Source organism: Chiloscyllium plagiosum, chromosome 25, assembly GCF_004010195.1.
Source record: "Chiloscyllium plagiosum isolate BGI_BamShark_2017 chromosome 25, ASM401019v2, whole genome shotgun sequence".
Taxonomy (NCBI): domain Eukaryota; kingdom Metazoa; phylum Chordata; class Chondrichthyes; order Orectolobiformes; family Hemiscylliidae; genus Chiloscyllium; species Chiloscyllium plagiosum.
In genome coordinates, this window is record NC_057734.1 from 29,869,734 (window position 1) to 29,890,407 (window position 20,674).

Consider the following 20,674-nt stretch of genomic DNA (forward strand, 5'->3'; position numbering starts at 1 on the left):
AATTGGCAATGAATGTGAGCATCTATTTCCAATGATGTGTCACCTATGAGCCCTCAGATGCTATTCCTTCTGTTTTTCCCTCCCAGGTTTTGTGCACACCTTTTCATGACTGACGGCAGTTGACCTGATGCACCACGGGACTTCAGGTATGGCATGAGGAGCTGAAATCCTGGAATGCCCCAGGAGAAGTGATGAGTACATAAGAGTGTTGCCAGAGAGGCATGGTGCATATAAAGAATCAAAAGATTTTACAGTGCAGAAGTAGCCCAGTTGACCCAACTGTCTGTACCAACTCCCAAAGTGAGTTGCGTGAGAAAACTCACTGGTGCTCACAAAACCCTCCACGAAACTCCCAGAAATTGACACTGAGCTGAATCTGGTCAAATTCAGCCCAGAGTTAAGGGATGCTTAACAAATGGCGAAATTCAAGGAGTGGACAATAAATTCTTCCAGAGGACCTCATTGGGTTTGGAACTTAAATTTTTTTTTTTAAATTGCTGGACTTTTATGTAGTTCTAATCAGGTTGTGTCCTCTGAGGCAGGTGACACACTATCATTGAATGAGAAGACTCTTCAAGGCAATAGGTTGAGGTCGAGGTTCAGCCAGCGCAGAGTTTGCCGGAACGGTGTCTGTGGGACCGGATTCCAGCCGGAATCCTTTCGCAAGGTGCCGACGGACACTTCCGGTGGGGGCACGTGTGTGCTGGATTTTACTGTCAATTCAGATTTCTGTTGTATTTCTGCGTCTGTTACGGTTTTCTTCCTCAGACAATGGGCAGATTGCGGAAAAGGCACAATTGGAAAGCAAGACTTCAGGTTCAGAGCGTGGAACCCTCTTCAGAACAGTCCTGCAGTGGCCTTAAAGTTGAGATTGAACTGGAAGGTGTGCATGAAAATAAATGTTTTACTCAACTCTATCCTTCATCTGAAAGTCTTCAATAGGATATGTGGCCCACGTAAAATAAAATGGGGTGACAGCATGCTGCCACAAAAAAACAACACTTTAATTGGCGTGAACTTGTTTAATTTGTTCCCTAACGCGTTAGACACATCTAGATGAGTATTTATAGTTAAACTCTGAACCCTGTGGCAAACTGTTGTATTTCAATATTTGCATCAGTAATATCGACTGACTCCAGCACCTTTTCTTTGACGAGCCTCATGTAGCCCAGTCTCGCTCTGCTAAAAGTACCAGTCTCATCTGAGGTAGAAACTTATGATGCAAACGGAGTCTGTTTGGCTTGTTTCTGTGCTTTGCCGAGATAGAGTGATCCCGATCTCGCCTTTTTGATTTTTGTCTGTATTCATGCAAGTCGCAGCACTGGAAATGTACATCTAAGTGTTTTTTTTAAACACAATGAGGGTATCTGCCTTTACCAACCTTGGAGAAAGGGAGGACTGCCAACCTTTCCAACAGCGAGTTTCGGGTCTCTACCACACTCTGGGTGGGAAGTGAAATCTCGAATTCATCTCTAGTTTTTCTGGCAATTACTTATGTTCTCTAGCTGTTGGCCTCTGCAATGAAAAATAGGACCTTCCTATCCACTTTATCATAAAACTACAATATAAAGGAGTAGAGTTTGGCCATTTAGCCCATCGAATCTACTCTGTCATTTGACTATGGCTGACGTTTCTGAACCCCGTTCTCCTGCCTCCTCTCTGTAACCCTAGATCCCCTTTTGAACAAGAACCCATCCACCACTATCTTAAAGACACTCAAAGATTTGGCCTTCACGGTCCCCTCCATAATATTTTGTATCTTAATTAAATCATCCCTCAGTATTCTTTAAATATGAGGATATAATTGGGAGCAATTACCACACCATTGTGTGTGTATGTTCTGAATGTCATGAACAAGAAAGAAGAAAAATGTGGATGCCGATATATTCTTTGTAGCTGTTGACAAGAGCTTTAGTAGCGAATGATTATTTCATCAATACTAGAAAGATCAGCTGGAAAATCACGTGAGATTCTTTTCAAATAATACAATGTTTCCATACATTTTGATATCTGAATTACAAAGATATGTGCTGTAATAGTTTTATTTTGCATTTTGGTTGTTCTCTGCATCTCTTCCTGTTGTGCTGTTGAACATACAAAATCATTTATGCTACTGCAGATGGAGTTACACTCAAAGGTGTTGATGAAAGTAACGCTCTAGTTTTACCTGCAAAGAGAGCAAAAAGAAAGCCGGTGATCGAAGATGTTAGAAAATCAAAGCAACCTTTGAGCAAGAAACAGAGGAAACAACTGGAGAAAATTCTAGAACAGAAGGAGAAGAAAACACAGGTGAACTATAAAATGCATGTTTTAAAAACTAATGTTTTAAAACTAGACAAAGTCTGTTTAAACAAGATGTTTCAACACTGATGGAGTGCTTATCTTTATAATTTTGCACGATATTCTTTCTATACTGAATGCAAAAACAGCATTAAACAAATCTCTTATTCATAGTAACAGAGCTGGTCAAGGCATACACAGTTGCAAAAAAAGCAAGGAGGTTTTATCTGTTTGGCTTAACAAAATGTGTATATTTTGAGTGGCTATTTAATTTTCTTTTCCTATTTTCCATCACAGAGAAAAGAGATTCTGAATAAGTTGGCAGAATGCCAGGTCTCAGAATCTGAGATGAAGCTTTTCTATACCACCTCAAAAATGGGCATCGGAAAGCGCATGTACCAACCTAAGCTGTATGTTATTTTCTTATTTTTCATTAAGACTAAACCCTATTTGTTTAGTCAGGGTTGGACGGTTTGAATGTGCACTTAATGCTTCATATTTATTTTACTGTCATAGTTGGGTATGCTGATGAAAAGTAAAATACCAATGCATCTCTTTCAGCCTTATAGTTTAAATTATACTCATAAAAGATGAAAAAGAGCAATGTCTTACATTATAGCCTCAAATATGACAAAAATCTTTCCAAAAAAACATCTCTTTTACATAGAATCTTTTCCATGTTGTTTTAGATGTTAACTGCAATATACTAATATCAAGACCAAAACTTAGTGATTTCATAACTCCAGTCTCACACAATTCTCAATCCCATTGCTTTTGGTACACAATCTGTACTTTGGCACTATTGAAGATCAGCTGAATGTTGTAATTGTAATTGAAGCATTTTTATTTTAAAGACTAAAGTGGAAAGAAAAGAAATCCAAGCATGATCACATGATGTGGGAGGTGGGTGTGGGCTTCAATTTTACTGAAGGAAAAATTTTACTGAAGGACCTGTTTTGGCCATCAAAAAAAATGCAGCATGTAATAGATACTGTATAATCTGTCCCATGCTAAATAACTTGGTGCCAGATTACCAGTTTTACACTTTACTTGTGGGAAGTGTATTAATTTCTATACTATGTTCTCATTTTGGTTTGATAGAATGGTTTGCTACTACTTTTATGTTTTAGATCTGGAAAGGAGGCTAACAGTCAGTGCAGAATCAGTAGTGTTAGCGGGGCCAATAAGAAAAGACACAGAAGAAGCTCTGAGATTGTGGACCCAGTGCCGGAATCTGAGACAAGCCCCTCTTCAGACAGTTCAGATGAGGAAGAACAAATGAATGATGCAGAGAAGATGAAAAATGACAGCACGCAGTCAAGTGAAGAGCGGGATGTCAACGCTGATGAACAAATTCAAAACTCCTTGAGCAGTACAGAGACGACAGCTGAGAAGCCACCAGCATCAGTATTGATTAATAAGAAAACCAGTCTAAATGTGACGCAGCAGCCTTTCTCAGAACCTGCTATTTTCATTCCAGTGGACAGAACCCCAAAGATTCAGGTAGTCAATTGTGGTGAATTGCAAAATATGTTTTTACATTTCAAATTTAAATTCAAACATTATTTAAGTAAGGAATTAATATTGACTGAAATCCATATTCTTAAAAGGCAATTCTTTTGGTATTGTAATTTCTTGATGACCAATACCATTGTAGGTGTTGAAAGTCCTGTTGTGATGCTATCTTGTGTATTTACATATTGTGTCTTGGCTGTTTTATACATTCCATTGTGACTAAACTATTATGGGAGCAGGAGTAATTCAAATTTTTTTATAGGGCAGTTTTTTTTTTCTTTTTAGTTTTCCTGTTTATTACGACAATGAGCAGATAATATGTCTATTGTACAAATGGTAATTTGAAAGGCATAAAGATCAGATTTTTAAAAATGCTACCTGTCTTTGTACTAGTGTTATGTATTTAAACAATAATTTCTAAACTTGACAGTGCTGTGAGTATAAAATAGAACTGTTTGACAAAGGGGAATATAACTTCAGTATTAATTTGTGTCACATGTAATTGGTTCAGAATCATGGAAGTGTTATGGTGTGGTGTGTCCCACTGACTCTCCAAATGAGCTCCATGAATTAGTAGCATTTTCCTGCATTTTTTCCATATCCTTGCACATTATTTCTATTTAAATAAGCATCTCATGCCTTCTTGAATGCCTCAGTTGAACTTGTCTCCACCACATGTCTATGCAGTGTATTCCAGTTCCAAAACATGTATCTCACACATCAATTTATTATTTTTGCAAGTCACTTTAAATCTATGCCCTCGCTCGTTTTATGAGTGGGTATAGTTTCTCACTATCTACTCTGTTGAGGACACTTGTGATTTTGCAAGCTTCTGTCAGATCTCTAGGCCTTCTCCTCCCTAAAGAGAAGAGTTCCAGCCTCTCCAATCCATACTCGACTGAATTAAGTCACAGGTTTGGAGCTTATAGCAGCCAGTGAAATTCAGCTTGATATAAGCTGCGTGAATTGGGTCATCAATGGAGAAGGGTCCAATAAGAAAAGTCAATCATTAAAAGTATTTTAGTAGACTCGTACTGTTTATGGTAACCTACTTGTATTTTTATTAACAATTTATAAATTAACGATCTTTAAAGGAGGCATTTTCTCTTCTTCCAGGAAGCTCGTCTGCAGTTACCAATTCTAGCGGAAGAACAAGTTGTCATGGAGGCCATTAAACATAACCCTGTGGTAGTTGTTTGTGGTGAGACAGGGAGTGGTAAAACTACGCAGGTGCCCCAGTTTCTCTACGAAGCTGGATATGCAAGGTACAGTGCACTTAAGTTTATAAAAAGTGTAATGTCACTGAATTGCAGATCACCACCAAATTGTGACCGCAGAATGAGGCCATTTATCCCATCCTGCCTGCACCAGCTCTCTGAATGAGCAATAACTTGGTGCCATCTCCCTCTTTCTTTCCATAACCCTGTACATTCTTGCTTTTCAGATAATAGTCTGATTCCCTTTTGAATGCTTCAGTTGAATCTGCCTCCACCATACCCTCTCAGGCAGTGCATTCCAGAACTTGACCTGTCCCTGCATCAAAACATATTTCCTCATGTTGATTTGCTTCTTCTATCAATTACTTTAAATCAGTGCCCTCTCATTCTTGATCCTGTCATGATTTTAGCATGTTCTCCCTATCTGTTCTGTCAAAACCGCTCATAGTTTTGAATATCTCTATTAAATCTTCTCATGGCCTTCTTTTCTCCAAGGAAAATAGTCTTAACATCTCCAGAGCTCTGTCTTCATAATTGAAGTCATAGAGGTGTACAGCACAAAAACAGATTCTTCAGTCTAACTCATCTATGCCAATCAGATATCCTAAACTAATTCTGTCCCATTTGCTAGCACTTGGCCCATATCCCTCTAAATCCTTTCTATTCATATACCCATCCACATGTCTTTTAAATGATGTAATTGTACCATCCTCCTCCAGTTCCTCTGACAGCTCATTCCATACACGCACCACCCTTTGCGTGAAGAATTGCCTCTTAGGTCCCTTTTAAATTTTTCCCCCTCTCACCCTAAATCTATGCCCTCTAGTTCTGGACTCCCCCACCCCAGGGAAAAGACTTAGTGTATTTACCCTATCCATGCCCCTCATGATTTTATAAACCTCTATGAAGTCTTACTAAAATTCTCAGCTGTTGTATTAGGATTTGAATTTATGTTTCTGCATCATTAGTCCATGTATTTCAGTTTACTGGTCTAATAACATAACGGTTATAGTACTGTATCCCACTATATGACAGCATTCAACATAAAGTCAAGAATGTGGTGCTGGAAAAGCACAACAGGTCAGGCAGCATCCGAGGAGCAGGAGAATCATTGTTTCAGGCATAAGCCTGATGAAGGGCTTATGCCCAAAAAGTCGATTCTCCTGCTCTTTGGATGCTGCCTGACCTGCTGTGTTTTTCCAGCACTACACTCTCGACTCTGATCTCCACATCTGCAATCCTCAATTTCTACTAGCATTCAACGTGGAGTTTACTGCAAAATGCTGATAAAATTCCATTTCCCATTCTTGGATCAGCTGTATCAGTATTCTTCCAAACAAAAGGAGATATAAAATATTGCAAGTGAAGAAATTCTTCCTAGCATAATTTACCATCATATGACAGTGACAAGACAGACCGCATATTTTGTTCAGCTTGTCAGTGGGTACCAATAAAACAATTCTCTTCCCTGTGTCCATTTCTGGTTTTATTATAGTCTAGGCCATTTAGGATGTTTTGACATCTTTCATATAATGTCTGTTTTTATTATTTTCCATGATGATTATTTTAAAATTCTGAGGTTTGTTGTTGAGTTTTAAGCAACCTATCCTCACCCCCTCCTTTAGAAGATGTGATCCTATTTCACATTACAAATTTTGAACAGTTGCTGGTTCACGGTTCTCATTAATTATTACTAAGAAAAACATCTGATCTGAGAAAGTGTCCACTGCAGATGTTAAGCCATAAACATTTTTCTGGTCATTGTCTACAGTGGTAATGGAATCATTGGGATCACAGAGCCCAGGCGGGTAGCAGCTATAAGTATGTCCCAGCGGGTTGCAACAGAAATGAATCTTTCACACAGGTAACAATGTTTCTTAATGTGAACTTAAAAAAAACCTCGGGATTGGGGAAGGGAGGAGGTCAACAAAAACAGTAATGTTCAAGATTTTACCTTATTGGATCATATGTGCATATGAAGGAGTTTCTGGCAGAAATAAAAGTTAAATTTATCTTTGCATTAATATGGAGATATTTCAAGTTGCTAATGCAAATAGATCTTGCTGTACTGATTTGGGGTTCATCTGTCATTGAAGTGACATTACCAAAAGAATTGCAAGCCTTCAGGTCCACAGATTTCAACTAAACAAGTCAGTATATGGAAGTAAATATATATAATAGTATTTCTTATCAAATGGTACCTTTTAGTAATTATATTCCCTAGCAATCATATGCTTGACTGTTAGATACACACCACAATTGCCAATTGCTAAGTTATGTGCGGGTGTAGTGTCTGTATAATTAGCCTAATTTTTGTTTCCATTTTCTCCTTATTGGTTGTATCTTTATCTGGTGTGCAATACTTAGTTTTTATTGTGAAGGTCATATAACGACAGCTGATATTGTTGAAGAGTGTAGCTATGCTGTATATTTAACTTACTGCATTTGTAGGGTGGTTTCCTATCAAATACGATATGAAGGAAATACAACTGAAGACACAAAAATAAAGTTTATGACAGATGGAGTGCTTCTAAAAGAAGTACAGAGGGTGAGTTGAATTTCCTTGTTGAATATTTGTTGAGTAGGAAAAGCAATTAATTGATGAGGATGGATTACAGGGTGAGAACTATTTTGCATAATTTTTTGTAATTACTACAAAAGCTTTAATACAACTGAATACTGAACCCTGAATACATCAAAATGTCGGAGTATGTAATCCTAATTGTCTATACGCAACTATCTTGACTATGCAAAACTACTGGTTCACTTAAGGGTCTAACTGCAGGCTGTCTGTTGATGCATTGGCTGGATGGTATGAAGCTGCTTATCTTCACATTGTTGTGATATGAAGGAAATGGTGGATCTCTCATGACCATCTGTTTGCAGATTTTCAATATTTGACCAAAGTTAGCAGAGTATAGTTGTACTCCGTAATGCCAAATTAAGAGCCATTGAGAACTGTATTTAAAAGGCGAGCTTGAGATACAGAGCTGAACTCTATTAATGTGATACTTCAGCAATGTGATGTGCCACATTCCTAAGGTTGTGCTACAAGCTATGGACATACAAATATGTAAACATCGAAGGGAACTTGCAGAAGGAGAGGAGTAAGCTACACATGAAAATTGCCAAGACTTTGGTGATGTGTTGTTGGCCGGATGATTTTCAGTCTCACCATATTATGTTTTTGATGATAAAATGGTAAAGGTGTACATAACATAAAGTCTTTGTCACTTGTATATACAGTAGTCAAAACTAGGCTTTTGTTATTTATCAGTTTTGTTGACCTTCCTGTAATCATGTTGACCACAATTAACCAGAAATTGGTTTGTGAAAAAATGTTACTTATTCTTCCAGGATTTTTTACTCTCCAAATACAAAGTGATTATTATAGATGAAGCTCATGAGCGGAGTGTCTATACAGATATACTGATTGGCCTGCTATCTCGTATTGTCCCTTTGCGAGAGAAGGTAAATAGGGTTTCTGTCGTATATGAGTCTTTTATTTAGATTTGTCTAAATGCAAACCTTCTGAAATGCAGAGCTGAATTTTTAATGTAAAATGCTTCATGTCTCACCTTTAATATATGCAGCCATAAATAAGAGAGAGAAGAATCTACTGATGCTGAAAAATAATAGATAATAGATGTAATACTTGGATACACAATTACAGGAAAGTACTCTGCATATTCTGATATTATTTCCATTTATTTCCAGCAATCGTGTTGCACCTTTGTGGGCTTCACAATTGGTTGAAATATTCAAAGGGCGGGTTATTGAAGAAATTTTATTAAATATAATTGACAGGTACATTCCCTGTAATTCTGATTTTGATATTGACCTTACCAACACACTATTAGAGCCATATTGACATTACTAAGTGGATACTTTATGCTCATTATCTTTTAACCCACACTTACACCCACAAAGTATTTTGCTTGTTCCAACAGAAAGGGCAACCGATGAAACTGATTATAATGTCTGCCACTCTACGTGTGGAGGATTTCATAGCAAACAACAGACTGTTTCCAACTCCACCTCCTGTTGTTCAGGTAATTTTATCAAGTGTAGCAGAAATATTCACATAGGATTTATCAATTGAAGTCTGTTGTAGTTAGCTCAGTTAGCTGGACAGCTGATTTGCGATCCATAGGAACGTGAGCAGTGCAGTTTCAATTCCTATAAGGGTTGAGGTTTCCAAGAAGGTTCCGCTTCTCAATCTAGCCTAAGGCATGATGACTCTCAGGTTAATCCACCACCATCTCTCTCTAATGAGAGATCAGCTCTCCGGTCATTTGGGACCATAGTGATTTTACTTGTAAGAAAACATTGAAATGTCTACTGTCAAATCTTTCTGGTGCACTTGAGTTTACTTTCAGCAATTTAAAGTGAGTGCAACCCAGTTGTTCCTTTGATAATTTTTTTAAGGTGGATGCCAGACAATTTCCTGTCATTGTTCACTTTAATAAGCGAACTCCACTTGATGACTACGCAGGAGAGACTTTTAGGAAAGTCAGCAAAATCCATCGAATGTTACCTCCAGGTAAGCAAATTACTCTACTTATCTTTCCTTTCACAAGTTGCTGCTTTCCATTATAATTTAATTCCTTTTTGTTTGAATTCTTTTTTATTTAAGGATAGCTAGAATTTTCCAGCTTTTGGGCAATTCTTGTCAATGTGATGAATGAGAGCATAAGTTTGTCATTTAGAACACTTCTAGGATTTTCCCCAAAAATTAGATTAGAATGTCAGGCAAGACTTGAATATTTCCAGTTAGGATTAAGTTTTTAATTACTTTTTTTTCTCAAATTGCATATTGTTACTGAAGCATTTAGACTCCTTCTTCTGGAGTTTAATTTTGATTTGTAATTACTTGTCTCCAAATAGGAGGTATTTTAGTGTTTCTGACTGGACAGGCAGAAGTACATTCTATGTGCAGAAGATTGCGAAGAGCCTTTCCTTACAGACCCAACAGCAATATACAAGGTAAATGTTTTACACCACAGTACTCAAACATCTGTTTTTAAACACCATTGCATTTTTCTTTGTCAAATATTGGTTTGAGGTTGACTGATTATGTGTTGAAGACCATTCTGAAATGAGTCTTGTTCATAACTATGTATTTGCTATGTGTCAACTTTTATTAGCTATTGGGCAACATGCTCTGGGTTGCATAAAAATAAATTTTGCATAGCTATGAATGGTGTTAACAGGTAAAACAAATCAGCCTTTATTATGTAATACTGTCATATAATCTTTCACTTCTCAACCTTTATTTTCTGATCTTTCCATGGCGTTTTTTTTCCAGATTTCTGTAATTTTCTCCAGCCCTGCAACGTTCCGAGATTCATATAATTCTGACCTGTTGAGCAACTTTAATTGTTACACATTGGTGACCATACTTTCAGTTACTTAGCTCACAAATTCCAAATCCTCTTTCCTTGTCCTTTACCTTGCTCCTTAAAACCAATCTCTTCGATACACTATTTGGCGATCTGCCCTATGTGTAATTTTGCTGTGTGATTTTTCAGTGAAGGCTGTTAAGATGTTTTATTATATTGAAGGTGTTGTGTGAATTTGGATTGTTGTCTAATGTTGATGCCCTGTTGAAACATATAAGAGCTTAAGTTTCCTAACCAGAAAAGAAGTTGCTGAAAACTTTTTCTTTCTGTCGATTTCCAGAGATTTGCTGTGGATGAGAATGATTTCTTGCTACTCATGACTAAATCCTAAAGGTGGTTGTCAAGGATGTGTTCACAATTTTGCTACAAATAAATTTAGGAAATATTCCACGGAGTGTTAAATTGATGGTTAAAAATATTTGTCAGAAATGTTCATGGTATATCATTTTGGGCCATTAATATTGAATTGTGGTGCTGTCTTGAAATAGGAAGCATCTGTTGACTATTTCAGTAGGTTTTCCCAAGTTCTAGCCAGTAGGTTTGACTGACAGCAGTGCTTCCCAAAATTATTCCCATTGTGATCCAAATTTCAGTACTTAAAATTGGTGCGGCCCTAGAGAGAGTCATTGGGAATGGGGAATTTGTCCACGATTATTTTGAAGATTTTGCTGTGACCTCAGCTAAGAACCACATGCGTGAATGTAATGGTGATACCAATACTGTCCGGTTACAGTCTCTGCCTAGTCACCTGCCTTGGAGCTTGCAGTCCTAAATGATTGCCCAAATAGGTGTCACAACTCACAGCCTGTGAACCCCATCAGATCTGAATTTGCAAAGATCCCAAACATGGTTTCCTAAGAAGGGGCTCTCTTTGTCAGACCTCTTGAGAGTCGCACTGAGTATTTAAGCATATTTAGATGTTAAGTGCTTATTGTTGATTGGGCTCAATTCTAAAATTATGATGTGTAAATTTAAATAAAAATTAATGATCACATTGCTGGAATTTGGGCAATTAAGGCAGTTATTAACAAAGCATGAGTGTTCCTCAGTCATACAAAGTTGGAAGGTTTGTATGAGAATGACTACATCTAAACAATGGAGGCTCAGTATGTTTCACGTTGTTGTTTATTTTCATTCAAACTCTAGAAGTTGATGCTGCCTCATATGATTCAGTTGAAGCAACCAGGAAATTTAAAAAGGCCAAACCTAAACCTGTAAGTGTTATGATATTTTATTCTGTACTTTAATTTGAGTATTATGATAGTATTATAAAGCCAGTATATCCTTTTGCTTAATATTCTAATACAAAGACAACAGAGCATGAATCATTGAACCCATGTCTATCTTGTTGAATTAACTTAAAAGCAAGCATGAAGATGCTGTGGAATTTCCCTCATCCATTTCATCCATTTAATTAACCTGGTGGATTCAACAGTACCTGAAATTGAGAAACAATTTATGACTTTAGGCACCAGTTTATAGTTACCTGATTGCTGTAACTGCCTTCTAAAGAAACAGTGTCTGAACTGTCTCCAGCAGCACTTGTTTTAATTGCTTCAACAAGGGCCTGTTTGTGGAGAAACCTGCAGGAGAGTGATCCTTGAAAAGCAGCACAAGTACCTAATTTATCTTGCACTTTAAGCATTGCTTTTTAAAAAAAATCTCTCATTATGTACAAAATGAGTAAGTAGTATAGATAAAAACTACAGTGTCTGGACTTCCTGGACTTGACACCACAAGCTTTTTTAAAAATGTTAATTGTGAGAGGTGGGTGTCATTGGCAGAGCCAGGTAAAAGTGAGCCACTTTCTTGAACTGATGCAGCCCATATGATAAAGATACTCCCAAAGTGCTGTTCATTAAGGGACGCAGGACTTGGATGCAGTAGTGAAGTCAGGATAATGTGTAACTTGGAGGGGAATTTTCAAGTGTTGGTATTCAGACATGCCTGCTAACCTGGTCTTTCTAGGGAGTAAAGGTTTTTTTAACCGAAAAGACAAATCAAGTTTCTGTTGCGCTGCCTCCAAACGTCAGTTTGGTTATTGTTTTAAGTTAATGGAAGTCCTTTTAAGTTTAAGAAGCAGTTTTATCCCTATAATTGGCTATCTAAAGCCATGTCCTCCAGTTACTCTGACAATATTGAGGTGATTAGCAGTTATGTGTTCTTTATCACTGTGACTATAACACTGTATCAACTTTTGGTTTTATTTCTTTTACACAGAATTTGCCAAAAATTAACCTTGATAATTACTCTGCAATGCCAGCGGATGAGGGAGATGAAGATCGAGAAGCTGGGATTGATGATGAAGATGAAATTGCCTCTGATCTAGATCTGGATTTGGGTGACGGTGATGATTGTGAAGAAGGTACATAATATTACAATTGTCACTTCTGTCAGCTCCCTAAAAATCAAGTAGTGGAGAATATCAGTGTTTTGTAGGCTGAAAAGTTAGACTAATCCAAATTTGAATCAAATGGCCATGTTTATATTTTAGCGAATGCACTGGCAGATTGCATGGGTATGTTTTTTGAAGTGATATTAGGGATTTGCACACAACTTTTCCTGGTATGTGGTTTTTATAAAATCAATCTTTGTATCTATTTTCTCTATACACAGTTGAGAAATCAGATCCTTCTCTTCCACTGTATGTTCTTCCACTCTTTTCATTGTTGGCGGCAGAGAAACAAGTGAAGGTGAGCATTTGCTTCCCTGACTAAAGTTTAAATGCTGAAATGTGAAGTATTGGAAAAAGCAGATAAATGCTCACACTTTGCAGCTATGTTGACAGCATATTTAAATGGGAACGATAATATTAATCCCTTATGATATTAAACATGAACGTTCTGAGAAATTTAGTATCTATATTGGAACTTCAATTAACATGCAGAATGTTGATTGCTTTCCCTGATTTCATACACTCCTCGCTGAATTACAAAATTATGTAGTATTTCGACTTCAGTGTTTTTAGTTCGGTTCTCTTATGTGGAAAAAGTAAATGTATGTTTGTAAATGCACACATTGATGAGATGTAATTTAACAACTTGGGGAACAGTAAATGTTGCCCTAGCCAGCAATGCCCATGTCCCATGAACAATTTTTTAAAAAAAAATCAGTCTTTTGGCCTGGTTCATCATTTACTGAGATCAAACTGATCTGATTGTGGCCATTGCTCTACTTTCCTTGACTTCCTGGTAGATTGAAAACTGTTCAGTTCAATTGAATATATTCAGTGAACCAGCCCACACTCCTGTCTTTGGAGCATTGGATTATGCTACATTCCTTCACTGACTAACATTGAGCGCTGTGTTATTTTGTACAGATTCTGACAGGGAATGGTTGGTTCATTTGTAACTTGAGTATGTGTGGTTTTGCTGCACTTTGTGAAAACTGACAGCAAATGCACTAACTGTTGATGACTATTTTTGTTTCTTTTTTTTCCCAGTCAATAGTATATTGTGGAGGTTGCTGTAGGTTTCAGCAAAAACTTTTGAAATAAACAATACTGAAGATTTCAGACTAGCAGAGTGATTTTCTAAGTCGGGTACTTTCTCAAAGAATTGAAACACATCCTCGGGAATCCCTCGTCTTTTCTGTAAAAGTGTCAGTTAACTGAAGAAAATCATAATTTAAAATGTTTGAAATTAATATGGCAACCGGAATTAAGTGGTACAAAGTCAACAAACAAAGAATTTGCAAAACAATGTACCCCTGGGTGGAGAAAAATTTTAACAACAAAGAGAATATCTGTCCCAAGAACCTGTTATGAGCTTCCTGATGATCACTAACCATAAGTTAAAAAGATATAAATGAATATATTTGTGCAAAATACATTTTTATTTACTCCAAATTAGAAGGAAATTAGAAATCAGTATCATGAAATTCTAAATTCTGTTACTTAGGTATTTCGTCCACCTCCAAATGGCACACGGTTGTGTGTGGTAGCAACCAATGTAGCTGAAACGTCTCTTACTATCCCAAATATTAAATACGTGGTGGACTGTGGAAAAGTGAAGAAACGTTTTTATGATAAAGTGACTGGAGTCTCATCATTCAAAATCACCTGGATCGCTCAGGCTTCAGCAAATCAAAGAGCAGGTCGTGCTGGTCGTACAGAACCAGGTCACTGTTACAGGTCAGTTCTGGAATTTAATATTAAATAGTAACCATTTTTAAAACTAGACCAGCTCAACAGGCCAAAATTCTGTTGGAAATGTGTTGCTGGAAAAGCGCAGCAGGTCAGACAGCATCCAGGGAACAGGAGAATCGACGTTTCGGGCATAAGCCCTTCCTCTGTTGTTTTGTGAAACAGTTGATTTTGAGTCCAAATCTGGAATCCTGCACTCAGTGAATTCTTAATGTTTCTGGACTGATAGAAGGTGAGTTGAGAGAGAACGCCTCCCACCTGCATTGTCAGGATGAAAAGTTGTTAAGCTGATCTCAACTGTAGCATCTATATAGTTCCTAGTGGGACTGCATTGGTCTTAGGAGCTGGCCGTTAGAGAATGCTGTGGAAATTTGGCCAAGCCTACAAAAGGGAGAAAATCATATTTCTTTTAATTGTAGAAAAAAAGGTTAATTAGATTTGATTCGATCAATGTTTTCTTTACAATATAAATGTTAAAAGTTTGATTTGACAATCATAGTCAGTGGAGGATGTTGTAAGTTTTACACAGGATGTTTAGTGATAATGCTATGGTACATTCCTCACAAGATGTGCATGTTGTCTTAAGTGTACAGCAGAATAGTTCAATCTTAGTCCGGACTTTGTAAAAGTCTTTTAAATCCCAACTGAGGATGGTCATTTATTTCTTCCAAAGCAATGAGCTTTGTCCATAATAACTGATTTAAAGAGTAATTCATGCATTCGATTCTCTCTAACGGAACCACATCACAGGGTGTGTGACCCTGAGAGTGCAAAGAAAAGCCCTAGTTTTCTTACAAGCGTGGCTCTTGCTGGAAATTTAGGAGCATGTTATCATCCCAGAGGATTTACTTACATGTTTGTGTGTTGATGAGCAAGTTATATACTGTGAATGTAATACTGTAAAAGCTGTAATGTCAATCCTTCAACTATGTTATATCTTATTTCTAACATATTTTTAGACACTAAGTAATGCTACTACTTTTCTTTTTATTCCTGTTTGCATCCAAGATTTGTACCTAAGTACTTGTACCTAAGGTGGCACCTTTAGAGACAGCCAATGTAAAAACATTTCATTATGTTCCAGTATTTCTGTACTGGAGTATATGTGACAATAAAGGATATTCTGTATTCTATTCTGTTCTAATATTTACATCTAACTAGCTGCCTTTTAAAAACAAATTCATGTCCTAAGAATGTAAAATTATTGAATATTGTATTTGCTATTGAATTTCATGTCAATCCTGTAATATTTGGACATGTGAAGTATGGTAATTAAATGCCATAAATGTTTGGGTGCAGGCTTTACTCTTCGGCTGTTTTTGCTGACTTTGAAAAATTCTCTGCAGCTGAGATCACAAGGCGGCCTGTAGATGATCTTGTTCTGCAGATGAAAGACTTGAACATTGAAAAGGTATGAATACAAGAAGTTAATTTTGTGTTAGAAGTATTTTCTGTGTTTGACTGCAATATGATCTTGTTATTGAGTTTTAATTCAGACTGAAGCCCTTCCTGGTGAAAACCAAATAATTCAGGAAGTAAAGATTTATCAAACCTGTTATGTTCATTGATTCTTTTTGGATAGGTGATCAATTTCCCATTCCCAACATCTCCATCAAGAGAGTCATTGATAGCTGCTGAGAAATTACTTATTTCTCTTGGAGCTTTGGAGGAGCCACCGAAACATGGACGGTAAGGACAGGATTAATCTGCTTCCATTCACATTGTCACTGAGAGTTGCTGACTAAAAGAATCACTTTATAGATTGCCTTAAGCCTTGTCCAATTTCACCAGGAACTTGTGCTAAAATTATTGTCTGCCTTTCAGGTTTAAAGAATTGGAACAGGCAAAATTGACCTGTCCTATCACCCCGTTGGGTAGAGCTATGGCTTCATTTCCAGTGGCACCTCGATATGCGAAAATGCTTGCTTTAAGCAAGCAGCATGACTGTATGCCATATGCCATCATCATAGTTTCAGCCATGACTGTAAGAGAGCTATTTGAGCAGATTGATAGGTAAAGTTTTCATTCATATTTGAGTAGAAACATACTCGCATGTCCAGTGGTTATCTGTATGCAGCAGGACATTGTTCTGAGATGCACTGTCCCTGCAGTCACAGCTCTAAATTTGCAATTGCTCCTTAAAGTGACTGCAATGTATTTCAAAGTGCACTGCCTAATTCTTTGAACAAACATAAATGAAACTAAAAATTTATTGTTGGTTATTGAAGTAAATGGTAAATAGAAAATGTATAATTAGACTTAAAATGTGTGAAGAATATTACTTAGATAAGGTTCCAGCGTTTATTGCTTTTCATAGAACCACAGTTCATTTTTAACTTAAAAAGAATCCCTGTAATTTTAAGGTGGCGTATTAAAGCTTTCTTCCTCTTCTCACTTGCTATCTGAAAAAGAAAATCAGATAACATATTGTGTAATGTTTCTGCTTTTTATGCAGTGTGGCAAATCATTTTTTAAAAACAATTTTGTTGAACATTTTTGACTTGTTTGCAGACCAGCTGTAAATGATGAGGAGACAGAAAAACTGAGAAGGAAAAAGGCCAGAATCTCTCAGATGCAATGGATCTGGGCAGGCCAAGGCCCATCTCTCAAACTTGGAGACATTATGGTCATGCTTGGTAATAAAAATTATTTAAATAGCAGGCAACTACATCACTGACTTGCAGTATGGTAGATTATCAAACAGTTTGACAATTTCAATTCTGTCCGATGTGATATTTATGCTCAACCTTTTTTTATTTGAGAAGGCAGTCAATAGAAAATTACCAAAGAACAGAGCCAACTACCAAAGGAATCTTGGAAAGGATATCTGCAGACATTAGAGTGCTTGTTCTAGTTCAGAGAAGTGCACAGGCTCACGTTCTGGAATTCTATCCCAAAACCCCTTGCGTTTTCACTCTTCTATTTTCCTTAAGACCTGCAATAAAACTTTATTTTGTCATCTGCCCTAATGCTGCTTGTTTGTTTTGTTTGACATTAAATATATTACATTAATAGTAAGCCAGCTAAAACTTTCTGTCCAAGTTCATGTATGTAAATCAGCAATTACAACTTTTATTTATTATAATCTCACTGTAGTGAGACCTTCCAGTATGCTTCATATGAGCAATATAAAGTTAAATATAGCACTAATCTCCATAGTGATATTCGGTCACATGACTAAAAGCTGGTCAGCGAGGTAGGTTTTAAAAAACGCCTTAAGGGAGGAATATAAAATTGAGAGGCAGAGAATAGGAATTCCAGAGCTTAGGGCCTGGATGAGTGAAAGCACAGGAAATAGAAAATGAGACAGTGGTATGTTGGATAAGAAGTCATAATACCAAGGTAATGAAGAGCTAATCCAGCCACTTTCAGAAAGGAGGTGTCTGTGGTGAAATTGGGATAATGTTATTTGGATTAATGTTTAGCACAACTGTTTTCAAGTAGGGCTTAGGATGAGAGGAATTAAAACTGTGCAAAATGGATTCAGTTCACAACAAATTCTGAATAGTTTTAAACACAAGAAATGATTAGTGATTGAGTTTAAAAGTTTAAAGATAAATATTGTACATAAAATAGCAAAGTGATGGTACTAGCGTTACAACACAATCTTAAAAATGACGAAAGCTTGATCATCTGTTACTGTCTGAGTAATTACCCTGATTTCTACACAATGTTGTCTTTTCCAGGTGCTGTTGGTGCTAGTGAGTATGTAGGATGTACCCCTGAATTCTGTAGAGCAAATGGACTTCGACATAAAGCAATGGTTGAAATCAGACGTTTGCGAAGCCAGCTGACTAACGTTGGTACGAATCAATGAGGATAAATGGACCAACCTATATTATGGAGTATTAAAGAATGTTTCAAAATATAATATAGAATAGAATTGGGGATAGTTTTGCAATGTAGCTTGGTCATTTGTTTGGTAGTAATAGCATAGTAATAAAGTATTAAAGTTTGAACTTTACTTTTACGTAAATACAAGACCTTTACTATATCACTGAATGTATAATAGAATTGATGTTGTTTCTTTGCTGAAGGAACAAAAAGCCATTGCTTGATTTAACAAAGGCTTACATTATATAAAATGTATGATCTAATAACAGCAAAATTGTTTATACTGCTAAGCGATACATTTTATCAAAGGTTTTCATCTTACACTTATCAGGATTTTTGCAAGAATATACATTCAAGACAACATTTCTACTACAGGAGTGGAGTGTGTAGATTGGTTAGCAAGTGAGCTTTGATTGGAAGAGGCATTGCCATGGACAGTGCAACAATTAATGCAGATTGACAGTTAGCTTCCAAGCATTGTTTAAATTTTAAAACAGGTATATTGATAGGTCAAGGCATTGTCCCAAGGAATGAATCAGTAAATGGTTGTCATCCGATTTGATTCAGTTGAAACGGGTAGAGTGCATATCTGTGTTCTCTCTGTCCATAAGAAGGAGGGGCCCGTGTGTTCAGAAACTTAGTACCCAACATTAGACTGAGTATTATCTGAGAGTTTTGCAAGCATGATCTTTGTTGGTACAGTCAGTACCTTGTTTGTTGCGGACAATCAAAAGGTATTGTTGTTTAATAAAGTCCACCAGTTTATATACCTGGCACCACACAGGCACTGAAATTCATATACCAGATCACCCATTTGTGTGATAGACCGAACATCTTTTTGGCTTGGCTTGACTTATTTACTACCAAATGACTATTTGCAAATATAATTGCTATTGGAAAATCTCTGAGAGTAATTTTGTTAGTTTCCTGAATAGTTGTTCCCTTTTTCTGCTCTTCTACAGTGAATGCTATCTTCCCTGGACCCGGCTTGTTTATTGATCCCAAGATGAAACCACCAACAGAAACTCAGATCATGTACTTAAGACAGATTGTAATGTCTGGTTTTGGGGATCATATTGCCAGAAAAATCCAATCAGAAGAGATGCTGGATGAAAAATGGAGAAATGCATATAAGGTGAAGTGAATGTAAATTGGATATTTAGATGTGATATTTGAGTAGGAAGGCTTTCCAATCGATACTCTTGAATGTAAATGAATGATTGGGCATCAAGGATTAACAGCAGATCAGCACTCTCCAAGTTTTTCAAGTGTCACATCTTTGAATTACGTGGCGATGTCATTGAATGAGAAATTTTTAAAAAAACTCTTTAAACTGAATCATTTGGAAGGTTTTGCTTTACTGTCCAATGAAGTTAGTTTTTGGATTAGGTTGCAAAATTGCTTCAGCAAACATTTTCATGTTTTTTATTTAGTTGTCGTAATGGAAAATATTATTTTCAAAATTATCATGCTTCTAAAAGAAAATGGAACTGGGACCTTAAATATCTTCAACATTTTGTTTTAAGAAGTCAACTTTCTTGCTGTCATGTAGATTTTAAAGTGTGTTTTCCTTTCATGCGATTTTGTTCAGTGTCAGAAATAACTTCTTGTAATCATATAAACATTTATATACCCTGGTAACATTGGTTGCATCACTGATTCTGGGGTGTACCTTCAAAGAAGCAGATTTCCCAGCTGCTGGATGCAGCACGACACAACTGAGAAATTAGAAAGCATTCTGCCAATAAGACTTTTTTTTTAAGAGTTTGGCATGTCTGGAGCAAATCTTGAAATTTCAAGCTACGTCTCATTGGCTTTATAATTGAGATGTTCAGGAATGGACTGATGTCCTCTGCATTTGGTTTCAATGGATTTGTCCAGCAGCAAGTCAGACCCTGTTCATAGGTATTAATATGCACTGTGTACCTTTTAAAATATGACCTCCTTTCTCCCAGTTTCTCAGTCTTCTTTGCATGATAATGCCACCTTCTACAGGGGGACCTCAGAAATGTCTTTAACCAAGGATTCCCAGCTACTGTGGTTGACAGGGCCTTTAGCCATGATCTAGATTAGAGTGGTGCTGGAAAAGCACAGCAGGGCATGCAGCTTCCGAGGAGCAGGAAAATCGACGTTTCGGGCAAAAGCCCTTCATCAGAAATAGAGGCAGGGTGCCTGCAGAGTGGAGAGATAAATGAGAGTGGGGTGGGGGTGAGGACAAAGTAGCATAGAGTACAATAGGTGAATGGGGGTGGGGATGGAGGTGATAGGTCAGAGAGGAGGGT

At 37.0% G+C, this 20,674-nt stretch overlaps 1 protein-coding gene across 1 annotated transcript in view; it reads left to right on the forward strand.

Annotated features, from left to right (window-relative positions):
- The first annotated feature begins 620 nt into the window (after positions 1-620).
- Positions 621-20,674, forward strand: part of dhx37 (DEAH (Asp-Glu-Ala-His) box polypeptide 37) — a 27,059-nt gene continuing 7,005 nt past the window's right edge. The window contains exons 1-22 of the mRNA XM_043715810.1: positions 621-686; positions 769-883; positions 2,120-2,289; positions 2,578-2,690; positions 3,411-3,783; positions 4,912-5,060; positions 6,784-6,876; positions 7,464-7,560; positions 8,370-8,483; positions 8,963-9,064; positions 9,441-9,555; positions 9,900-9,998; positions 11,561-11,628; positions 12,635-12,779; positions 13,031-13,107; positions 14,314-14,546; positions 15,858-15,969; positions 16,141-16,247; positions 16,383-16,571; positions 17,070-17,194; positions 18,245-18,361; positions 19,355-19,527. Of these exons, the coding sequence (XP_043571745.1) occupies positions 772-883; positions 2,120-2,289; positions 2,578-2,690; positions 3,411-3,783; positions 4,912-5,060; positions 6,784-6,876; positions 7,464-7,560; positions 8,370-8,483; positions 8,963-9,064; positions 9,441-9,555; positions 9,900-9,998; positions 11,561-11,628; positions 12,635-12,779; positions 13,031-13,107; positions 14,314-14,546; positions 15,858-15,969; positions 16,141-16,247; positions 16,383-16,571; positions 17,070-17,194; positions 18,245-18,361; positions 19,355-19,527 (2,883 nt within the window). The 5' untranslated portion in view covers positions 621-686; positions 769-771. The remainder of the gene's footprint in view (positions 687-768; positions 884-2,119; positions 2,290-2,577; positions 2,691-3,410; positions 3,784-4,911; positions 5,061-6,783; positions 6,877-7,463; positions 7,561-8,369; positions 8,484-8,962; positions 9,065-9,440; positions 9,556-9,899; positions 9,999-11,560; positions 11,629-12,634; positions 12,780-13,030; positions 13,108-14,313; positions 14,547-15,857; positions 15,970-16,140; positions 16,248-16,382; positions 16,572-17,069; positions 17,195-18,244; positions 18,362-19,354; positions 19,528-20,674) is intronic.